This window comes from Gadus morhua, chromosome 4 (genome assembly GCF_902167405.1).
Source record: "Gadus morhua chromosome 4, gadMor3.0, whole genome shotgun sequence".
In the NCBI taxonomy this organism is placed as follows: Eukaryota; Metazoa; Chordata; class Actinopteri; order Gadiformes; family Gadidae; genus Gadus; species Gadus morhua.
Window position 1 is genome coordinate 5,561,983 of NC_044051.1, and position 23,037 is coordinate 5,585,019.

The 23,037-nt window shown below is 46.2% G+C and overlaps 1 protein-coding gene across 1 annotated transcript; it reads right to left on the reverse strand.

The window, feature by feature from the left end:
• Positions 1 to 1,566: 1,566 nt before the first annotated feature.
• zgc:165507 (monocarboxylate transporter 2) lies at positions 1,567 to 22,698 on the reverse strand. Its single transcript, XM_030354233.1, has 5 exons — positions 22,537 to 22,698; positions 10,882 to 11,176; positions 5,769 to 5,912; positions 4,308 to 5,114; positions 1,567 to 3,495 (listed from the first exon to the last, which is right to left on the reverse strand). Exons 2-5 carry the CDS (start codon positions 11,096 to 11,098, stop codon positions 3,212 to 3,214), a joined length of 1,452 nt encoding a protein of 483 aa, XP_030210093.1. The 5' UTR covers positions 11,099 to 11,176; positions 22,537 to 22,698; the 3' UTR covers positions 1,567 to 3,211.
• Between the last annotated feature and the right edge of the window lie 339 nt (positions 22,699 to 23,037).

Here is a 23,037-nt window from a genome sequence, read left to right on the forward strand (position 1 = left end):
CCTATATGTTATTAAACCTCGTTTTGAACGGGAATAGGTAACAATCTCTTAGGACAGGTCAAACGTCAATACTCATGTCAATATCACAGACTGTTTTGCTGTCCTATGCATTGACATCAGACAACGAGCCTTCTCAGAGTTGTTTCAAAGTTTCTTAAACCCTGACAATAGCTTCACAACGGTGTGGTCACGGTGACGAGTTTGGTCAAGGCTGGGACCTCACACAATGAGCAGGACACAAGGCAACTACAACGTGTATGTTTGCATAGGGAGGATTCTAGTTTGTACACAAGCCAGCGCCACAGAAAAAGTGCCATGAAAAAGTGCTTCATTCTAATGTTCTTCGTTGTACAGGTTTATCAGGTGAGAAAAGCAAAATCCAGAACAAAATAACCCAGCAAACAAACTAACATTAAAAAAAAAACACCTCACAGTTCGAATCGGTTGCCCGGACAGAGTGGTGTTCCAGAGCAACACAGGGAATGTCCTGGTGAGGCTTATGATGCCACTTTATTGCCCACAGTGTTCTCTGTGAATAATACTCGATTCCCTGTAGATGGATGACGATTAATGCACAAGCAGATCCATAAATAACCTAATCACCAACCACAGAGCTGTGACAAAGCAAACAAACATGAATTTCTTTCTAATTAGTCATACATTGTAGAAACATAGATGTTTACAAGATGAACATGTGATTTGAAAGCTGATTTAATTGTCCACCCTTTCCGGAGTCCAGTCAATTAAAACTAATATTGAAATGATTGTTATTTTTTCTGAATAATGTTTCTTTTCAGGAGCACATAACCATTAACTTAACAATTAAATGAGTCTACATTAGTAGAAACAAATTAAAATAGACATTTCAAGTAATTCCTATAAAGCAACAACTAAATCGGGAAAGAGTTAGAGAGAAATTATTTTGATCAGAAAATACTTCCAAGTTCTCCAGATTCACAACACTGCTATGGCTTCTTCAATCAGGTACGACATTTGACCAATGTTGGATTAAATTCATGACACACTTTTGAGCATACATTTTAATCTATTTAATATTTTGCAATAATTAAAGGTTGGGTATGAGATTTGAGAAATGCCAGCAGATTTTGAAAATACACAACTCAAATGGTCAAATGGCACGAGCGCGAACACAGATGCGCGCGAGAGTGAGCCAGACTAGCTAGGTTGGAGTTTAGGGTTGTCTTCTAGTGCTAGGTCCAAATGTGGATTAGCTAGTTAGCTAGCTCCAGTAGCTACCGCAGGATAACAATAAAACAGAAGCTTGCTCTGGGTCACGAGCTTTGAGGACGTGCACGAAGGGGTCGCGCCCGGGGAGCGGGGGAGTGGGAGTGCAGAACGACCGTTTGATTGACGTACTTACTGTCCAATGACGCTCGGTGGTTCTGGAAATCATTGGCTGGAGTTTTTTCGAGCCCTGCCCGTTCCACAGATGATTGACTTGTTTAATTTTCATGTCAGTACTTCTAACTCAGTGGCTGTAAGTGGGTTATGATAAGGATTTCAAGTAATTTTGCAAAAATGGCCAAAAAAAAGAATTCCATACCCAACCTTTAAATTATTTAAGTATATATCACAGACAATGGAATCCCTAATATTCCTTTACATCCAGAATAGCATGAATGTTAGCAGGGATTTATTAGATAGGAAGACAACGTTTTAAAGTTAATGCGAGTTGTTAGTTGGGTTAAAATTCTTCACAAACAGCCCACATCCTGTCTCAAAACAAATAGCAGTTATTTGTTTTTCTTTTGTGTTTTTTTGTCGGTTTTTGTACAAAAATATTCTATGATTTTGTTACGATAAATACCAACGACGCACCACAACAGCAAAATGCAACGACATACCACAGCACCGCAGCATGAATGCCATTGTCAACAAAAGGCTCATCGTTCCTTTATGGTGTAATACTCAAAAGTATTTGCTTGCACAACCTCACGGCATTCAATCATTACGGTTAAGGCAGAACACCTCCAGAATATATATTCTGTATTCATTTCTGTTATTCTTCAGAATAACCTTGCGTGCTGGGAGATATGCATTTCCCTGTAGAAGTGATTAAAACAACATTGTGTTGTTTATGGCTCCATGTTTGGTCAAAGAACAGTACATGACGATTTTGTCATTGCTGCAATCTCACTTCTTAAGCTCCAGAAAGATGGAGTACATTGAAATGAATGAAATGTATCTCTCAAGATGTTTCTGGAATGAAATGCAGCCTCTTGATTTTGTTGACTTTGGTGCAGCATATGTGGCCTGCATTTTTCAATATGGAGCAGGTGATAAACAGCACAAATTCAACATTCTTTACTACATCCTTTCCTCAACAAAACATTAATCTGTGAACCCATCTGTTTTTTCTTTAGGGCTTCGCTCATTATTTGACTCCTTGTCGCCATTTAGCAGTGGATTTCTTTTTAAATTGGCGTAATCGGTTAAGGAGGGTTAAATATTTTGCCAGATGAAGAACATGATAATATGTTGATAAGGGCGAGCTGCCGTGCAAAAAGGACCTCACCAGGGATTAACAGTGGTGGCTTCGACCATCACACCCAGTCCGGCTCCCACTACATTACAGTTAGCAATTTGAAGTTAACAATTTGAGTCATAACTACACAAAAGTAGTAACGTGACTCTTTTTCACCTTTTTGCTGATCTCCAGAAAACGGATCAGTGAAATGCAGTGCCCTGGAAGGGAGTGGATGACTTTGCATGGTTTAACTGTTCCCATGGGAACCACAGCGTAGGATTGATACATTGAACAAACAAACAAAACAACATTATATCACTGTTGTCAAGACGATTCAAACACAAGAACCCTGGTTTTAAAGTCTCAACGCCGAGACCCTGTTTTACACGCGTCAACAATGTCTCCATGGTGATACATCGGTAATACGCGAGGTTGGAATTATGGACGACAAAAAGCGACGACGGTTACGGTGAATCCTCACCAACATCTTATAAAAAACAGCTGTTACTTTGGCAGTTAGTATTGGAGGAGTTCTGACGATAAGACTTCCCAAGAAGCCCGGGTTCGTAACCGCTCTGTAATCGCCCGCTTCCGAACTCCCCAAGCAGATCGGAGCGTGGTGTGCTTTGGGAGTTGTGGCGGTGTTTGTTGCTATTGTTGTTGATGTTGTTGTTGGTGACGGTGGAAGCGAGGAGGTCACAGTGTCAGAACCAACGGACCCGACTAGATGTTGGTCTCCCGCTGCACGGCATCCCCGTCTTTGCCGTCCTTCTTGGCCAGCTCTGCGGTGGCTTTGTCGCCCCCCTCAGAGCCCTTCCGGTACTGCACTGCGGCGTCGGGGTCGTCCGTCTCAGTCCTTTTGTACGAGTCGGCCTGCTTGCGCTCGCGCTCCAGCAGCCTGTAGTTGATGAAGTTGCCGATGAAGAGCCAGATGGCCGCGATGATGACCACCACGCCGCAGCAGAAGTACATCTGCTTGTAGCTTTTTGTGACGTCCACCAGTTTGCCTGGAAGAAAGCGAAAAGTTGAGTCAAAAACTAATCTGTGCAACTTTTAATTAAAATAAAAGGAACAAATTCAATTAAGTCACAAGCCTATTGGTTTTATGCTTGATGGAAATGTTCATCCCCTTGGCTCAAACAAAGACTAAGCTATAAATTAAAAACAAAAAGAGAATAATACTTTTCAATCTGAACAATGTCTGTTGTTTGTGGTCAGGACAATATAAATGCCTTCGCTATACTCTGACTATTGTATTTTTATATTACGCAATTTCTCTTGCTAATCCTACGAATAAAACAAAAGGTCTGTAGCATTCGAGGCCACTTTCAAAAAGGTCAAGCAGCCAGCAACGTGACGAATGGACGGCAAGATAAAACAAACCCAGACAAAAACAACACACACCACAATATAACATATATATTTTATATTATATCATATTAAGATGATACGTATAGTTTGAGATCTGCTTAAAGGTTAGATATTATATCACCAGGTGTGAGTGTGATTAGCCGCTACCAGAATTTTTAAAAATCTGCCTCTTCTGACATCTGGGCGTGTCCACCTAGATGTATGACAGATAGATGAGCAACCTTTGCTATCCAGCACACAACTAGGTGGACACGGCCACTTGTAATGTCATAAGAGGCAGATTTTCAAAACGGCTTGCAACGCCTAATCACACTCACACCTGGTGGTGTAACACGTCACCTTTTAAGGAACCATATTGCAAAACACTTGTTTTCAAACGTTTAGTTCAACACTTAACAACAACACTTGCGTCCCGAGGGGGGGGGGGGGTTCCGGACCGGTCCATTACCTGCCAACGGGGGTCCGAGCAGCACGGGGCAGCACTCCACGATGGTGGTGAGCCCCACCGCGCTGGAGAAGCGCGGCGCCCCCACCAGGTCCATGAGGGTCTCGAACAGCACCGAGCTCACCATGCCGAACGCGAACCCGAAGAACACGGCGTACACCACCAGGCCCGTGTAGTCGCTGACCAGCGGGCACAGGATGTGGCACACGCCGTTGTACAGCACGGCGAAGCAGAAGAAGTACTGAATGCGCGGGCGGATCCAGCGCGAGTTGGCCAGCAGCCCCATGGTGGGCCGGGCGAACATGTCCACGAAGGCCAGGATGGAGAGCAGGAAGGCAGCCGAGTACTCGTCCACGCCCATGTCCTTGGCGTAGGCGGCCAGGAAGACGATGGGCGAGAAGAAGCCCAGGAACATGATGACGTTTCCCGACAGGTAGATGAGGAAGCCGCGGTGCTTGAAGAGCGACAGGTCCAGGTGCTTGTTCACCGTCTCCCAGACGCTCAGCTTCTCCGGCTTCGGGCCGTCGGTGAGGGCGGCGGGGGCCAGCTCCTCGTCCTTCTTGGCCCGGGGGGGGACCAGGGGCCTCATGAGGGCCCCCGCCACGCAGCAATTGAGCAGGATGCCCCCCAGGATGAGGAAGCTGCCGCGCCAGCCGAAGGCGTTGAAGAGGTACTGGTTGAAGGGCGCCAGCGTGCTGAGGAACACCGGGCTGCCCGCCATGGCCATGCCGTTGGCGATGGGACGCTTCTTGAAGAAGTACTTGCCGATCATCGTCAGCGCGGGCTGGAGGTTGAAGGCCAGGCCCAGACCTGAAGGACGAACACATTTATGATTAAAACACTTCTGTGACCCTATGACCTTTGACCCATGACCTATGCCATGAGGACCAGGCCGGAACCTGAATAGCGATGCAAACATTTATTATTCGAATGCTTCTACCCTATGACCTATGACCTTGGCAATAACCAACAGCTAAATCATTTAAAATCGATATTCAATTTAGTTAAGTTAAACATGAATAAAACAACATTTATTCAGATGCTACTAATGCCGTATCCTTAGCCTAATAGCATAACTGCCTCGGTCATATTTGGGCCAAATTGCCCAACTCTGCTCCCCTAACACTTTGCCTCATTGCTATATCTATTTGTTGGCTACATCCGTCGAATTTAGCGGTACAGTATATGAAAAATAAAAACATCCTATGGGTTGTTTGCCAATTTTTTTTTTTTCTTTTCTGTTTTTCCGAAAACTAAATATTTGACTTTGGCGATTATGAGGCTAACGAAAATGACCTATGCCCCCCACTAACAGGTAGATCGTTTCCACCACCGTGAACCAGGGACATGACAACAATGACAAGCGACGGCTACGAGCCCTTTGTCTATTTATAACGGTGTTCTCAGAAGCCGGTGCTTAGCGGGTGAGCGGTAAGCGGGCTTATGGCCGGCGTGGGGCCTCACCTCCGATGACCCCGATGCAGATGTACAGCTGGATGATGTTGTTGCAGAAGGAGGCGGAGATCATGCCGATGGAGGACAGGAAGCCCCCCATGATCATGATGGGCCTGCAGCCGTACTTATTCACCAGGATACTGCTGATGGGCCCTGGGGTGAGAACACACAATATAATAGAATATATCATATATTATATAGATGTGACATATTTTATATATATATATATATATATATATATATAACGCACAATATCTATCATATATATCATAATTATAATAATTTATATTACATAACAATTAACAATCTATATAATATATTTAATACATGCAACACAATTTATGTAACACGCAATATATATTATATATATAACACAAGTTAATAATGGTACACCTATTGGAATGGTTACTACTTTTTCAACTTAATTAGCCCTTGTGATTATGAGAGAAACTTAAAATATTACATAATAATAATAATAATTCATTGAATTTATTTAGCGCTTTTAAATATAAGAAATATAAGAAACGGCAGTATATATCTTGATTCATGTCAATTCACACACTACTCAATATTTATAAAGAGACTAGTGTCTAGCAACTGTAAAAACTTAAAATTCAGGACAACAAGAAATTAAAGTCATTAAGCAAGGCACGTTATTGTGGTTCTGTCAGTCATTGTGTCTTTAAAAAAAAAAACCTTGACGAGCAAAAGAGGTCATCTGACATTTCCCCCCCGCGTGAATCCCCCCCCCTCTCTTTTTTCCTTTGTAGTTTGTCCTTGAGGAAACAAGTTCAGCTCATTTGCATACAGGGCTGTGATCAGCATTCTCTGCGGATCTCGAGGGCCCCGATTGGCCGAGACGGGAAGCCCCTGAGCCAGTGCATTAACGCCTGTTGAAATGGGCTTATCCTCCGCAGTGAGACCCCCCCAGACACAGACACACACACACAGTCCCCCCCCCCCCTCACGGACATCATTACAGTGCGGACCAAACGCCAGCCAAGCTAAATATAACAGTTCCCCTTCCCAAACGGGAATAACACATTATGTTTTCCCATATCTTTCCATGACCCTTTGGGTGGTGTGTTTAGTAAACGGAACGAAGCACTTGAGACACAGACATGCATCCAAATCCCTCCCCCCCCCCCCCACAAGTTCTTATTTTGTGTTCTTATTTTGCGTCATTAATTTCTGTCCTTATTTTGTGTTCTCCTTATTTAGTTTCTTCTTATTTTGTGTTCTTATGATTTTCTCTCCTTCTTATTTTGTCTTCCTCTTATTTTTTGTTTTTATTTTGAGTTCTTCTTATTTTGTGTTATTACTTTTTGTTCTTCTTATTTTGAGTTCTTCTTATTTTGTGTTATTACTTTTTGTTCTTATTTTGTGTTCTTATTTTGTCTTACCCTTTTGTGTTCTTATTCTTTGGTGTTCTTATTTTGCCTTATTCTTTTGTGTTCTTATTTTGTGCGTTTCCCATTCCATCCATTGCCTTGTCGCGTCTGAGCGTGTCATGAAGTCGTGCGCCCTCGTGTGTGCGCTCCCAGCCAGTTGATCTCCGGGCCTCTGCAGAGTCGGTTTATGATAACACGGAAGATAACGCAGTTCAGGGAAACCCCCGTCTCTACACGTGACGTAACCACCGCCGCCACCTGGACCCCAGCCTCTGCAGAGTTAGGGAGCGTAGTCAAATATCAAACCGCTCACACACTCCGTGTGTGTGTGACATGTTGGCACACTACACTGAGATGACCTTTCTCGCTTTTAAAACCACCAAAAAACGAACAGTAATAAATAAAACAAAACAAAGGGTTAGCCATGAGGAAAGGGCCCTTTTTAATCTTCCCCTAACTCTTGAATGCGTTCCAAAGCAGAAGTCACCGTCTATGATTGACAGTGAGGTCATTGTCACTAGATGTGCGATCATAGCGCGCCTGCTTTGTTCCTCGCACCACTGACTGTGGAAACTATTTCTACTATGTCTTTTTCTGGCAGCGTCACAGCCACAGTCTTTTATGTGGCTAATCTAACAAGGCCGACAGGGTGGACAGGTGGTTGGGGAGATCGTAGCCAAACAAAAGCAACACAAAACGCATCTTAGCACTCTGACATAAAGCTGAGATCCTACAAAGACAAATCAAGACTCAATCCTTGCAGCATGACACAAGAAAACGGGAATCTATTGTTTTAACCGAGCCATGCTCCCTGAACAGGAATGTATGTCTCAATAAGGACTGAAGCCTAATTTCCGTGTTCAAATTCCGAAACATTCCTTCACGTACTTCCTGACAGGGCCATGCTTTCTGGGCATAAGTGTTTACTTTAACAAAAGGTCTGCAGGCAACATTTTTTGATCCAGAGATGAGAGGGGTAAAATGGTTAAAGGCACCCAGTGCAACTTTATGTAAACATTCAATGAAAAATAAACATTCAATTTCTAGTCTTTTTTACACGTAGTAAGTTTCAATAACTCCATACCATTACATATCGACATTCAAGGAGCAAAGATGAGACGTCGCTGTGTGGTGAGAACTGATAGAAAATCGTAAACAACAACAATCGCCGGTGGGGAGAAGCCATTTTTCCATTGACTGGAAGCCTGCTTTATTTATTGTAGGTTACAAAAAATAAAGAAAATGGCGGCATTGTTGTTGTTATCGATTTTCTATCAGTTCTCACCACACAACAACGTCTCATCTTTGCTGCTTGAATGTCGGTATGTAATGGTATGGAGTTATTGAAACTTACTATGTGTAAAAAAGACTAGAAATTGAATGTTTATTTTTAAGCCTCGAAAGTTGCACTGGGTGCCTTTAACATATTTCGCAATGCAAATATTTGGCACTGCAAATGTAAATAAATAGGACCTCATTGTGCTCTCCTGCTCTCCTGACACATAGTGAAAGAGATCACCCGGGGATCTGGACAAAGGCATTGCTCAGGTTAAGAACGGCTGCACTGGGACAAAGCCTGCTTAGCATATTACCCCAGAGTAGCTCTCTCAAGGTACGCAGTGCTGAACCCCACTTTTGAGCTAAACACCGATAGTGAAGCAAATATATTAGCAATGCAAACGGGAGATGGGACGTCTCAGGGGGCTATCGGTTCTCAATGTGTATCGTTTGTTATAGATATGAATTATTATTTAAACTAAACGAGTAGTAACGTAACATCTGAACCCCTTGCCCAGTCGGGAGAACAAGGCGGGAGAACCGGAGTGATGGTCGACACTCCTTAAATAAACACTTGGGTCAATATTTGCTCGTCACTTCAGCTGAGGGGCCGTACCGGTCATACCGTCTCGGAAATTAACCGTCTCTCTCTCTCGTATCCTGGAAGCTCGTCAGTAACCAGGGAACAGGACGGTGCATTTAAACAGTAGAACGACTAGTGGTTCTCAACCTCTGGGTCACGAGCCATAAGTGGCTGGTTGCATGGGACCTAGTGGGATGGCCATAACATTTTCTAAAGTAAGGCGGCAGTGGCTCAAGAGGTATAGCGGGTTGACAAGTTGTAACCTGAAGGTTGCTAGTTCGATCCCCGGCTCCTCCTAGTGTCGAGGTTTCCCTGAGCAAGACACCTCACCCCAACTGCTCCCGACGAGCTGGCGGTGGCCTTGCGTGGATGACCCCGCCATCGGTGTGTGCAAGTGGTTTTTTCAAAAACGTATATATGAATGCCTTCATTTCTTTATGGCTTAATTTGATTGTGAATGCGTTTAAAGGCTGCAAAGGCAGAGGCTGCGTTGGTGAACTGTTTGTACAGAGACATCGTGATCACCTCACTCTCTTTTCAGACACGGTAATGAGCATATGTTGCGGATTTCACTAGGGGCCGAGGTAATTCCACAGTCTTCAGGAACCCCTTGGTTAACTACGACGATAACGTCCATATGAGTCAGGGCACAGTCTAGTTATTATAACACCTGAGTAATAATACCTGAGTAATTATACCCGGTTACCTGAATAATTATATGAATCAACAGCGTTGTCATATGAGTCATGAAAGTGGAACAAAAGATACACCCAGTTAATAAGATGGACGGCTGTTCAGTGCAGAGAGCTGTGGGTAAGTTTGCTGAAGAGAAGTTTAAAAAGCGCTTTTCAATGGGAGGAAGGCACTTTATACAGGCCAGTGAATACCTGCGATGTCCTTCAAAATGTCCAGTATTTGTTTTACACTTCCATAGCTCTTAGCACCTCGGTGAAACACTATAGTGTAGCATTTGGACATATTTTGTCGAAGCTCCTGAGGGAAGTATTGATGCATCCTTCAGAAATGTATAAAACATCCTCAACAAGTACTTAAACGATAGTTTAGTACTTGTTTTTATTCAGATTATGAAGCTTCAAGTTGCCCTTGGCAACAACTTGTACAATCTGACGTTCGGATATTTGGCATTGAGTCAAGGTCAAAATGGTGACACTTCAATTTTGGCGTCAGCTTTAGTAGTCAGCCAACTTTCTTAACTCCAATAAAAGATCAGAAATTGGATGTGAAAAGATGCAATTTTTTTTTTCCATATGCCCTCTGGCCTTCTGTTTACTTCTGTATATTTCTTGGACATTACACAAACATAATGATTTAAATTGTGCCAAATATTGGCTCGTGGTTTTGTTTAAACATACAGTTTACAGCGTTCCCCGAAGCACAGCGGTGATGTGTGTGTTCAGCATGATCTCCGACCTAAACGACCAAATGGGTCGCTTCTCAATATGAACCAAATGACCCTCAGAATAATAAAGATGTCATCTTTCGAAAATCACTCGATTTTCGAAAATAAAAGCCATAAAAAAATCTAATAGCAGTATTTATATTAATGTTTCATGATTATGTGTGTGTGTGTTTGTGTGTGTGTGTGTGTGTGTGTGTGTGTGTGTGTGTGTATGTGTATGTGTGTGTGTGTGTGTGTTTGTTTGTGTGTGTGTGTGTGTGTGTGTTTGTGTGTGTGATAGAGGTAGTCAGAGAGAGAGAGAGAGAGAGAGAGAGAGAGAGAAGAGAGAGAGAGAGAGAGAGAGAGAGAGAGAGAGAGAGAGAGAGAGAGAGAGAGAGAAAGAGAAAGAGAAAGAGACAGAGACAGAGAGATTCACCAGACCTAACCACCAGTTGGGTGGGGGGGGCTTACCTCCGGCGTACATGACGGCCAGCATGATGGAGGAGATCCAGGCTGTCTGGCTGTAGGACGTCCCGAAGATCTTCTGGATGTCCTTGAAGAAGACGGTGGTGGCTTTGGGGAAGGCGTAGCTGAAGCCGATGGAGATGAAGGCTCCCAGGACCACCGCCCAGCCCCAGCCTCCATCGGGGGGCTCCACGGCGGCCACGGCCTTCGTCGGGGGGGGCATCGCAGACCTGGCTCTGGACAGAGGGACAGGGGGGGGGGGGGGATGGGCGGGCGTGGAGGGCGGGGAGATCGCTGCTCACTGCAAACAAGGAGAAGAAGAAGAATGAGCAAGGTCACGTGATTGGCTGGTTGGTGGCGCGATCGGCTGGTTGGTCGCATCATTGGTCGGTTGGTCGCGCTATCGGACGGTTTGTGGCGCTATTGGCCGGTTGATCGCGCTATTGGCCGGTTGGTCGCGCTATTGGCCGGTTGGTCGCGCTATTGGCCGGTTGGTCGCGCTATTGGCCGGTTGGTCGCGCTATTGGCCGGTTGGTCGTGCTATTGGCCGGTTGGTCGCGCTATTGGCCGGTTGGTCGCGCTATTGGCCGGTTGGTCGCGCTATTGGCCGGTTGGTCGCGCTATTGGCCGGTTGGTCGCGCTATTGGCCGGTTGGTCGCGCTATTGGCCGGTTGGTCGCGCTATTGGCCGGTTGGTCGCGCTATTGGTCGGTTGGTCGCGCTATTGGTCGGTTGGTCGCGCTATCGGACGGTTTGTGGCGCTATCGGCCGGTTGGTCGCGCTATTGGCCGGTTGGTCGCGCTATTGGCCGGTTGGTCGCGCTATTGGCCGGTTGGTCGCGCTATTGGCCGGTTGGTCGCGCTATTGGCCGGTTGGTCGCGCTATTGGCCGGTTGGTCGCGCTATTGGCCGGTTTGTCGCACTATTGGCTGGTTGGTCGTGCTATTGGCTGGCTGGACACGCTATTGGCGGGCTGGTCGCACAATTGGCTGGTTGGACACGCGATTGGCTGGCTGGTCGCGCTACTGGCTGGTTGGTTGTTCTATTGGCTGGCTGGTCACGCCATTGGCTGGTTGGTTGCGCTATTTGCTTGTTGGGAACATTCGCCGTTGGCAGAGAACCAGACCCTTATTGACAGAGCGGTGGTGGTGTGGGACCTGGAGTGGAGAGGTAGGACTGGGAAGGGGGGCGGGACCTAGCTCCAATGTGACCTGCCCGAGGAGAAGGACATACCAGCCCAGCCGGAACAAGAGAAGGCACGTGCAAACATACCACACAGACACACACATGCATACACACACGCACACACACGCATATACACACACATTCACACGCATGCTCATAAACAAACACAGGCGCATACACACACAAACTCCTGTCTACTGTGTTAACCTTCCAAAGTGTCCACACTAAATAAGGTCAACACTCGTCTTACCTGGGTGAACAGGTGTTGCCCCGCCCACTTCTTAGCTCAACTAAAAAAAAGGCCCAGGTGATTTGAACAACCCACCTCCATGCACACACAGACACACACACACACACTCACACACACCGTTATCTCCTTCCCCGAGGCAGAGTAGTGGAAAAGTAGGAGGAGATTGAAGCGGCGATAGAGGGAGGGGTAGGGTGGGATAGAGGTGGGGGGGGTCCAAATCAGGTGCTACTGTTTACAAAGCAAACAGAACAACCATGTGTTCAGCAAAGCCGAGAGCGATAATTGTGCTTTTAACGCCGCTATACTAAGACTTGGCTTAGAAAGGAAAAGCAGACACACACACACACACACACACACACACACACACACACACACACACACACACACACACACACACACACACACACACACACACAGTTGGAAGTTGGAAGCTCGGGGCTAATCACATTATTTTCGCCTTCCTAATCCTCAACGTATTGCTTTTTTACCCCCTTTCCTCCGAGCCTAATCTCCCGGCACATGTCCGTCGGTGAACTCACACAGGGAGGGACTTGGAGAGTCCAGGAGTAAGTGTACAGGACCAATAAAAGCTTGAGGGGAATCAATACTTTTGTGTTGACCTTTAGGGGACGGCGCGCATGTATCGAGTTTGTGATGATTGAGGCATAAAGCAAAAAAATGCCCCGTCATAAGCAGTTCTGTCCAGAATCATCACGTCAATCATGTCATAGGCAATTTTTTGCATTAAATGGGGATACACTTTAGTTTGGCGGTATGGTTTCACTCTTTTCCAAGCTGTAGGGTTTAAGGCCTACCACACAGATGTCAGATACAGAATGCAAACGTTTGTCGACAGGGGGCACTATACAATCCCCCATGGGGTCCGTCAGGTATCTCCCCCCATTGTGTAGGTTAAATACAATACAGAGCAGAAGCAAGCAGGTGGTGGTGGTGGTGGTGCGCGACATTCTGCTTAGCACACTTAACGTTGCAGACGTTAAGTGTGCAACTTAACGTCTGTTTGGGATGGAGGGTCCCGATAGAACTAGTTACACCCATAATCGATTTAAATACAAGGGTCACACCACCATGACAGTAAAGGGTCCCGTTAAGAGGAGAACCGTGAAGAAAACAGCAGCGAAACACAACAAAAATGTGCAAAGCACTTACAATTGATCCCTGTATGCAACAAAGATACCTAGGATAAGATGCTACACGATACACAAAGTACTATTTTTTAAGTGCCAGGACGTACAACATACAATTAAAACTGGTGAGTGCATGAAGTGCCAGATCAAATCATTTGAGCATCTCTGTGACTCTGGAGGGAGGGAAGCTGTAGTGATGCTGTTTTGTACACTAGACTCACCCTGTGTCTCCTTTAAAGACAATAGTCTTTAAAGTCTTTCACTTCACTCACAAGAAAACAGGTGTGAGGGTAGTGATCGGAGAAGGGTGAAAGGTGTTGGTGGTGCGTGTCACAATCACTTCCTGTTAACACGAAACTGGCACGAGTACGAAATTAGTCAACGTATGAATCTATTTTCCTGTTTGGTATCACAGCTGTGCAACCACAAGAGAACGTGTATTTGCTAGTCACATCTACATGTGTTGAAATGCCTTGTTTTCCATTATCTCACTGTAGGCTACGTCTAGCTGACAGTGAAAAACAGTCCTTCGGCAGACACACCTATATATACACATATGCTTGAGAGGTTTCACCCTCTTCACTTGATGAAAATGGGTTTCAGAAAAGCAAAGGGCCGAAAAAAAAATGAAAAGCCCCGGTCATTAATAAATCATGTCTGTACCCTTCATCCACTCACCAGATATCAGGTTTTAAACTAGGGATCGACCGATACGGATTTTTTAGGGCCGATACGATACCGATATTTTTTCATCAGCCTTAGCCGATACGCCGATACGGCGATACCGATATTTAGAGCCGATACTACTTTTTTTTTTTTTTTTTTTTTTTTTTTTTTTTGCTCCCTCAATCATAAAAATGACACTGATAACAAATGTTACAAGTCTCAATTAAAAAAAAGGAACATTTATTGAACTTCAATATAAAAAACTATATTTAACAAATAGTAAAAACAGGTGAGGTAGAACAAGTTAAAAAAAAAAAAAAAAAAAAAAAAAAAAAAAAAATCGGCGAAAATCGGCCGCGTATCGGCCGATACCGATACACGTAAAAAACGCGAATATCGGCCGATAATATCGGCCGACCGATATATCGGTCGATCCCTATTTTAAACACACACATACATGTACACACACACACACAAACACACAAACACACACGCGCTCACACACACACTCGCACACACAAAAACGTGAAGAATGCATACCACATAAGAGCTGTACTAAAACTGTAACATAAAGACGAAATCTAGTATGTTTTAAATCTGAAGATATGATGGGAATATTTCCGGACTAATCGATTTAAATTACAATCAGTTGTGCAAGCACTGATAATAGCTTTTCTTCCTTTTTACAATATCTCATACCCCCCCCCCCCCCCCCTATCATCATCAACTGTATGTTTGAGTGTTTACAGTCGATTCCGGAGAATAGTATGGAACATTATATACACATTCCTTTGGGTGTCCATTACATAAAGGGGCCTTAATAACACAAGCGATACTTCAGTACGCATCGTGTAAACAGGACGGGCCCCTACATGCCCGTCCCCCCTGTCCACCTTCCCCCCAATCCCCAGCAGGGGTCCTCCAGAGGGCCCCAGCCCCCCGCCCTAGTAAGCTGTGCACCTCTTGCGCAACGCCCTCCAGTCAAGTCAGGCGCTCGGGGGAATTGTTTACATCACATTCCTAGAACCCATGTCCAGCCTCGAAAAAAAAAAACACTTTCCTCGCTCTCCTACTGTGTATTTTCCATGCATTGCGCTCTATAAATCAAAGAGGGCTTACCGCCTCCCTCCCTCCGGGGGGGGGGGGGGATATACAGTAGGTTCTAATCCCAGGATAATCTGATTATTGGCTGGGCACCAGCAGAGACTCAGCACCAGGAGAGGAGATGTGGGGGCTGGTTTTATCCACCGTGATGACGCTGCACTTCATGGTGAAGACGCTTTCGGCTTGTCTGGTTTCATTACGCCGTGTGTTTGTGACGAGAAGCACAAACGGGGTAGAGGCTAGTTGAGGGTAGATGGACTACATTTATACAGCGCTATTCTAACCAATCAAAGCGCTTCACAATACTAACATTCAGCTTAGAGGGTCGGCTTAGTTTAGGAGGTAGAGCAGTTGTCTTGTAACCGAAAGGTTGCTAGTTCGATCCCCAGCTCCTCCTAGCTGAGTGTCGATGTGTCCCTGAGCAAGACACTTATCCCTAACTGCTCCTGACGAGCTGGCTGTCGCCTTGCATGGTAGACTCTGCCGTTGGTGTGTCAAGGTGTGTAATAACTGATGTAAGTCGCTTTGGATAAAAGCGTCTGCTAAATGCCCTAAATGTAAATGTAACATTCACCCATTTATTCACACACCAACGGCGGTGTCAACCACGCAGGGCGACAGCCAGCTCGTCCGGAGCAGTCAGGGTGAGGCATCTCGCTCAGGGACACCTCGACACTCCGCTACGAGGAGCCGGGGATTCAAACTAGCAACCTTACGGTTACTAGTAGCCAACTCGCTCTACCTCCTGAGCCATATGCTGCCCAAAGACTGGGCCCCCGATGGTTGTTGTTCCTAAACCCCTGATGTCCACAGCGTACCGCTAGGCCTCGCTGGGCGAGACGCCAGCCCCTTACCTGCTCTGTGAGAACATAACTCACGGGGGGGAAAGTCGCTCGGGGAAAAGAAGCGTGAAGGAGTAGAATGGAAACCAAAAGGTCAGGTTGATTCAAAACAAGGCAAAGGAAAGGTTTATCTCCTTATATAGTGTTATGTGGTCAGGATTGGTTTGGTTGCTATGGGGATGCAAGGTAATGAACATTCCCAGTAGAAGGACTTTTGTTTGGCTTGCATCCCAGCAGATTGACGGTCAACAGATTGACCGTTTGAAGGGAAAGCATTGAAATGAATGCGACTTAACTGTACAAAAACAGTTGAGCAAATGTTAATACTGATATCGAATATAAAACAAATACCTTCCTCCTATCCCCCTAGTACTGATTTGCAAATATTTATGAAATTGTAATTAATTACCAGATTATTGACATATAACCCTTTGGCTATGTAATGAATAAGGGCAACTATTAATTTAAGGTAATAAATTAGGGGTCGCCTTGACCAAATATTTAAAAGAACAGCTGACACAATAGAGAACTACCCAAACCTGTGGTAACTCTGCCAATTCACCCCTTCTTAGCCAATCACAGGCCGCTACGAGTACCTCCCTTAGCTATTGGCTAATTAAACAGGGATTATTTGGTCTGATTTACAGTTAGTCATAACGAGTGATATAATCTCCCACTCATTGGTAAACAGAGTGTGTTCTCAAACATAATCCATAGGCCTAATGAAATCCATTGAGAAACTTTTGTGATATTCGACGTGTCCGCCCTAGATGTACCAATAAAAGCTTAACCCCAGTTCAAACCGACAAGAAAGCAGTTTGACATATACCATCGTCGACAACCATCGACGAAATGCGTTCATTTCAAACCCAGCGAGACTGAACTTTCTGTTTCATGCGTGTAATGACACACGCACACAGCAACGTACCACTGGAAGCTAATTCAATAATACTAATCGAATTAGCCCGGCTCCCCGGTCTCAAGAATACGCCCAGATCTTGAGGAGGGCTCTTGTTGCGGCCATGGGGAATCCAAAAATAAAACAACAAACATAATCTCAGCCTCGGAGCGGCACAAGAATAAGACAATGTTTAAACGGCATCGTGATCCGAGGAACACGGCGTTCCTCGGATCGGGCGTGTTCATCAACTCTCGGGTCACACGGGCAAAACATTAAAAAATAAAACACGGGAAGAAAGAAAACCAAGTAAACAATAGGGGTGAAAAGAGTAGAAAATGAAAAGAGTGAGAGGAAGGGGGGAAAAAGAAGAAAGAAAGAGCGATAGAAAGAAGGAACAAGTGAAGGGAAGTAGGAAGGTTGACGGAGTAGGGGGGGGGCAGTGGCCCTGAGCGAGCGCTCGCTCTGTGACTGTGGGCTCCTCGCTCCAAGGTCAACGGGGTTGGAAGGCCGCCAGTTAGACTGCCTCCGTGCTGGAGGGTGGAGGGTGGAGGGTGGAGGGTGGAGGGTGGAGGCTGGTGGGTGGAGGCTGGTGGGTGGAGGCTGGGGTGTGGAGGCTGGGGGGTGGAGGCTGGTGGGTGGAGGCTGGGGTGTGGAGGCTGGTGTGTGGAGGGTGGAGGGTGGAGGCTGGAGGCTGGTGGGTGGAGGGCTGAGGGATCTCAGGTTTAGCGTGCACTCACAGGGGGGCGCTCTGAGCCCCACAGTGCTGGGTTTCAGCCCTTGAGGGAGGAGAACTTGGCCAGAGTTTTCTTGGCGTTGTGAGGACGTGTTGTGTGCGTTGTGATTGTGTGTGTCTGGGCTTGCTCGTAACAGGGAGCTATGTCCGTTGGGTGATGTTCTTGGGAGCTGCATAACCGTCATGTTGTGCCTCTGTAGTATTTGAATAATTGAATTTGAATAATCAAACTTGTGTTCGAACATGAAATGGAAGTTGACAACATTTCGATTTTACCAACAGTATTTGGGATTTACATGGAATCTGTCCGGGGGGGGGGGGGGAAGGGGTGGCTGAAACCACTTCTATTAATATTGCAAAACATGTTGTTATTAGTTAGTTATTAGGCCTCCAGCTGAACCAGAGGCCATGTGCTTGTTTGTCGGTCCGGGACACTGCCTGATATTATTAAAAAGGCCCTGCTGAGAAGACTTAGCAGATATCTTACCATTTACTCTGAAGAAAAAACGAAAAATCAAAAAATGACTTTTCTGTAAAGTCTGAAAACAGTGGCCATGTTGACAGGAAGTGGCTTCAGCAACACTGTCAAATGTTACCGATGATGTCCAACGACCTTTCCGCTTCAGTTCATGAGCACCTGTGCCATGATGACCCCCAGCGTGATAACTCCACCACCTGACGTTAAAACGTGGGAGTTCAGAGATGTCCATTTTGCTCCTGGCTGGATGGCAGAGGGCCAGCCCAGCCATCCATACCGGTTCTGGGTTGGGTGCCGACTGCATTAATTACAACACACATGCCTAGCACTTTATAACCCAGGATTACACTGCATGTTCAGACACTGTGTGAATGACGAGTGGGTCAGTGAGTGGGCCAGGGAGTGAGTGAGCCGGAGTAAATAAACACATGAGAATATTTTCCCATCGCCCACCGGGGTTCTGAAGGGGCCCTGTTGTCTTGGGCTGAATCCTGAGGCGCTCGGTGTGAATGTGCTGACCTTTTCCCTCACAGCATCAGTCCGTAAAGGGGGGCAACACACATGTTCCTCCTGCTTGGCTCGCACTAACCACAACACACTACTTCTGCTTGGATCGGGTCCAACTCTGCCACGACGTGGACAGTGACACACAACACCATCACCGTTGTGTCAGGTCTTAGTGTTACTACGGGCCAGACGGGTGAGATCTGATTAGACCTCCAGACAGTGTGTGACCGAGTCTGTTACCGGTGTGACCCTGTTGGCTACGGAGTTAGATAAAAGTGGCACGTCAGGGTCAGTGTGTCAGAGTATAACATTCAAACTGAACTTGCAGCCTTAAAGGTTGTCCCAAAGACTCAAGTCTCACTTGTTCAGTTACACCTCGACTCTGCATAGCCTCCCCCCTCAACCTGCCCCCCTCATATCACCCCCACACCCCTGTTACGCACTTATAGTATGTTGTCCTTGCACTTAATAATAGTACTTAGTATGAAGCATGATATCGTAGCTGTCTTTGCTGCATACAGGGAATGGATTAACCTAGGCATTGTAAGTGCTTGGCACTTGGTTCTATTTACATCCTTACTTTACAGACAGCGATATATTACTTCTCTTCCTTCTGACAAGTACTTATTGTAAGTAGCTTCTGATAAAAGCGTCCGCTGAATGCCCTGAATGTTAATGTACTGTATACATTTTTAGGGCTGCACCACAATGTTGTAACCCCAGCGATAAAGCCAAAAGCCGTGAGGTGGTTACCCCATCGCCTCCACCACCTTGACCCGCGCCCCCGCAACCACACATACTCAGTGGTCAAAGTCAACCTAAGAGCTCACGGCTCTTAGGTAACCCGATGGGAAAAAACGTTGTTTCGGTGCTCCCGTGGTTACCGCGGGTCAAAGTGCACTCGGGGCCCGAACAATCGGCCTCAGATCCTCTGTACCCCACCCACCCGTCGACCAGCGTGTAGTGGTGGACCCTGCCGTAAACACAGCCACGCCCGTCCCAAGAGAACAAACGACCCCCCCGGTAGATTCAAAGGGCCAGGTTAGAAACAATGCCGTCCTGATACGAGGGGCCCGCTAGACTAGTGGGTTACGTGCATCCTGAACATAAACGCCGTGAGGCAGGGGGTCCTGTGTGAAAATACATAAACACCACGCTTCGATTGTATAGGCCTCCGTTCTTTGATGTGCTCAAAGGCACATCAAAAGGTGTACGGCCTTTAAAGTCTGGATTCCCATCCAGCCTTGCTTTGATGGTGCCGAACTAATGACTCTGTTAATGATTAGATTGTCTGCGTAGGGGTTTTATGTATAATGGGATCGTCAGAAATTCTCATCTTTGATTTGAGGTCAGAGATGCGATAGGGTTACCGATTCTCCAAGAGTTTCTTGGGCGAAAACGTAATTAATCCAGTGACAAAGGTTTTGATGGTTAAAGTTAAAAAGAAAGTTGGTCAAGAAGCATATGGAAATGTGAAGGCATTATTAATGTATAAACAGGGTTGATAAAGTTATATATGTTTGGTGTGACCTTGAGTTACCTTAAGCCATGGCGTACAAAATAAACACAATTAAATAAGTGATTAAATTCCTCCGCTCATCAGCTGATATGAAGTTCATTGCGTTCCATGGACAGCACTATATTATTATTATTTTTGATGGTAACAGCCCTCAACCTGTAAAGCATCCGGAACGTTTCTATGAAGTGGGTAACTTTGCATATTCCGGTAAGACAAAGGACAGGGATGACAAATTGGATGACGACAGAAAGATAATTACAGTTTGTTTGAGGTGAAGAGGATGTACAAGAAATCCTATGACTCACACAAGCACGCACACTAGTAACAAACCAGTAGCTGTTTGTAGAATAACCTCACTTAGTGAATTACATGTTTACATGGCGACGCCCAAAACTGAAATCTCAGAAGCAGCTAAAACACTCCAAATCCCAGATTCCTCTGCTGCCTCTGTTAAGCAGTGCTCTGGTATGTGGTTTTAACAGTATACAAACTTGTAACAAACTATAAGCTGTTTGTAGAACAACGACAATAAGTGAATTACAAGTTTACATGGCAACAAATCAAATCTGAAATATCTGAAACAGCAAAACACTCCAAATCCCAGAATCCTCTGCATCCTCTGTTAAGCAGGCTGTGCCATTGTTTTAATAAAGATAAGAGAATGGATAAAGAGGGGGGGGAGGGAGAGAATGCCTGAACAAAATATATTAAGGTTAACTTCTACCATTACTGATATTAGTTACATTTCTGGTCGTTTGAAGTGGGAAAACCACAAGTGTGTTTGTTACATGAGAATTCGAGGAGGGAAAAATAAGGATTGAAATACAATGTAAATCAATGATTTGCTGGCATCCCGTCCACGAAGGCACCAAAACATTAATGAACTTCACTGTTTTTTTTTAATTAAAGTTTAAATGAAATGATGGGTAAACACATGCTGGCTGTGTGTAATAATCATATTAGAGCGTCACTGCAGCTTTTCATATTTTTCCATCGCGGAAAAGTGAATGGACCAGACTGTTGACACCACAGAGACTTGCATCTGAGGGCATAATAGTAAACACAAGTGCAAGGGGGGCAGCAATACACATCTTGGGCCGTTTTAAAACAACCGTAAACCTCGCATGTAGGCTACACAGTGACTCGAGTGCTTTGGAGATAACATTGAGATGGGGTCAAAGTGAAACCCTGTCTTCAAGAAGACCGTAGTCATCATTCCTAAGCTGATCAGAGTACACTCTGTTTTGATCAGAGCATCTGACGCTTTGAGCGGTGCGATAAGCGCCTCGTAAACCAAGCGGGCTCGACTCCACTGCGCATGCGCAGTTCCAACAAGGCTAAGGATCGTAAACTAACGTCACGTTTCTTAAAACGTAAGGTACTTTTCGTATGTTACGAATACTGTTCTGGAAATGCAACGGTCAGGCAGGTTGCACGTTGTGGACGATTCTTCCTCTAGTGACATTCTGTCACATTTTATTAAAAAATTAAGAAAACATTGAAATCCCCGGTTCACATCTGTTCTTCGCTTCTTAATCCTGATCAGCTAACAAACAGAATCACACACACGCGCGCGCGCGCACACACACACAAAACACACACACACACACACACACAACATCCCCACTCGTCTAGCTAGCCCACGAGACCCACCACAGACACGGACCATAACAGACAACGTATCGCCTCTGCTCCGGTAAGTGGGAGGACTGGTGGGAAGACCAGGGACTGGTGTGGAGTGGTGGGCTACATCATCAGACACATTCAACACTGATGCGACGCGGTGGGACTCTTCATCATCATCATCATAGCCCGCGGTCCCAGGATGAAGACGGGGATGTGCTGTCTGTGTGTGAGTGTGTGTGTTTGTGTGCTGTTCGCGGGCTGAAGACCGGTTGAATCCGGCCGACCCGCGGGGCCTCTCGAGCCCTTCTTCGGTGTCCCACCAAATAAGATCAATAATTTAGAGTTGGCCAAACCTCGCCTGTATTGGGTTAGCCAATGTGGTAACGCCCCCAGGACATAGAGGACACGGGACACGGGGATACATCCTTTTAAAATATTTAACTACTAGACTCCTTGGCGACTGCGGCCGAGGACGGGATCCTGTCGTCAAGGAGACACCGCGGTCGCATCGCGCGCAAAGTGTTTCTTTGTGATGCGAGGGCACGCGACCGGGAGAACACACACACACACACACACACACACACACACACACACACACACACACACACACACACACACACACACACACACACACACACACACACACACACAGCGGCGTTCCTACACACACGAGTCGACTGATCGAGCGCCACATCACGGCTTACCTCGGACAGTAAGGACGTGGCTCGTGTCCCGCGGCGGTGTTGTCCTTGGGTGCTCGCTGCTGACCTGCTCGTGCTGCTGCGCGAGGATGGGTCTCTGGTGTGGAGCGTTTGAATCCACTCACAGGGGAAGCCGCCGCCGCTCGGTGACGTAGGGACGCACGGGGCCGGACGGGGGGCGGTGTAACCCGGGTGGCCCCACGGATCCCAGGCTCCGAGCGTACAGTGGGCGGGGCCTACCCTCCTCCAAGGCTCCGAGCGTACAGTAGGCGGGGCCTCTGTGTCTCGCTTTCCATCCCACCATCCCATCCCGCCGGCGGGAGGGAAGGGATCTCTTTAATAGGTCCATGGATGGGATGGGGGGGGGGGGCAGGGATGGGATGGGACGGTACCGGCGCCGGGGAACACGGCGTCATACCTCGTGTCCTGTCTGTTGTGTTTGCTGAATATTTTCGGTCGGAGATATGACGAATGTTCTGGTGGGCCGTGGTTCGAAGTAGGTCA

Excerpts from the sequence above, each read along its gene's own strand:
- zgc:165507 (XM_030354233.1), bottom strand. The coding sequence starts at position 11,098 with ATGCCCCCCCCGACGAAGGCCGTGGCCGCCGTGGAGCCCCCCGATGGA. Across the intron at positions 5,115-5,768 it reads CTGCATCGGGGTCATCGGAG|GTCTGGGCCTGGCCTTCAAC; the intron begins GTGAGGCCCCAC and ends TTCGTCCTTCAG. Across the intron at positions 3,496-4,307 it reads GCTCGGACCCCCGTTGGCAG|GCAAACTGGTGGACGTCACA; the intron begins GTAATGGACCGG and ends GCTTTCTTCCAG.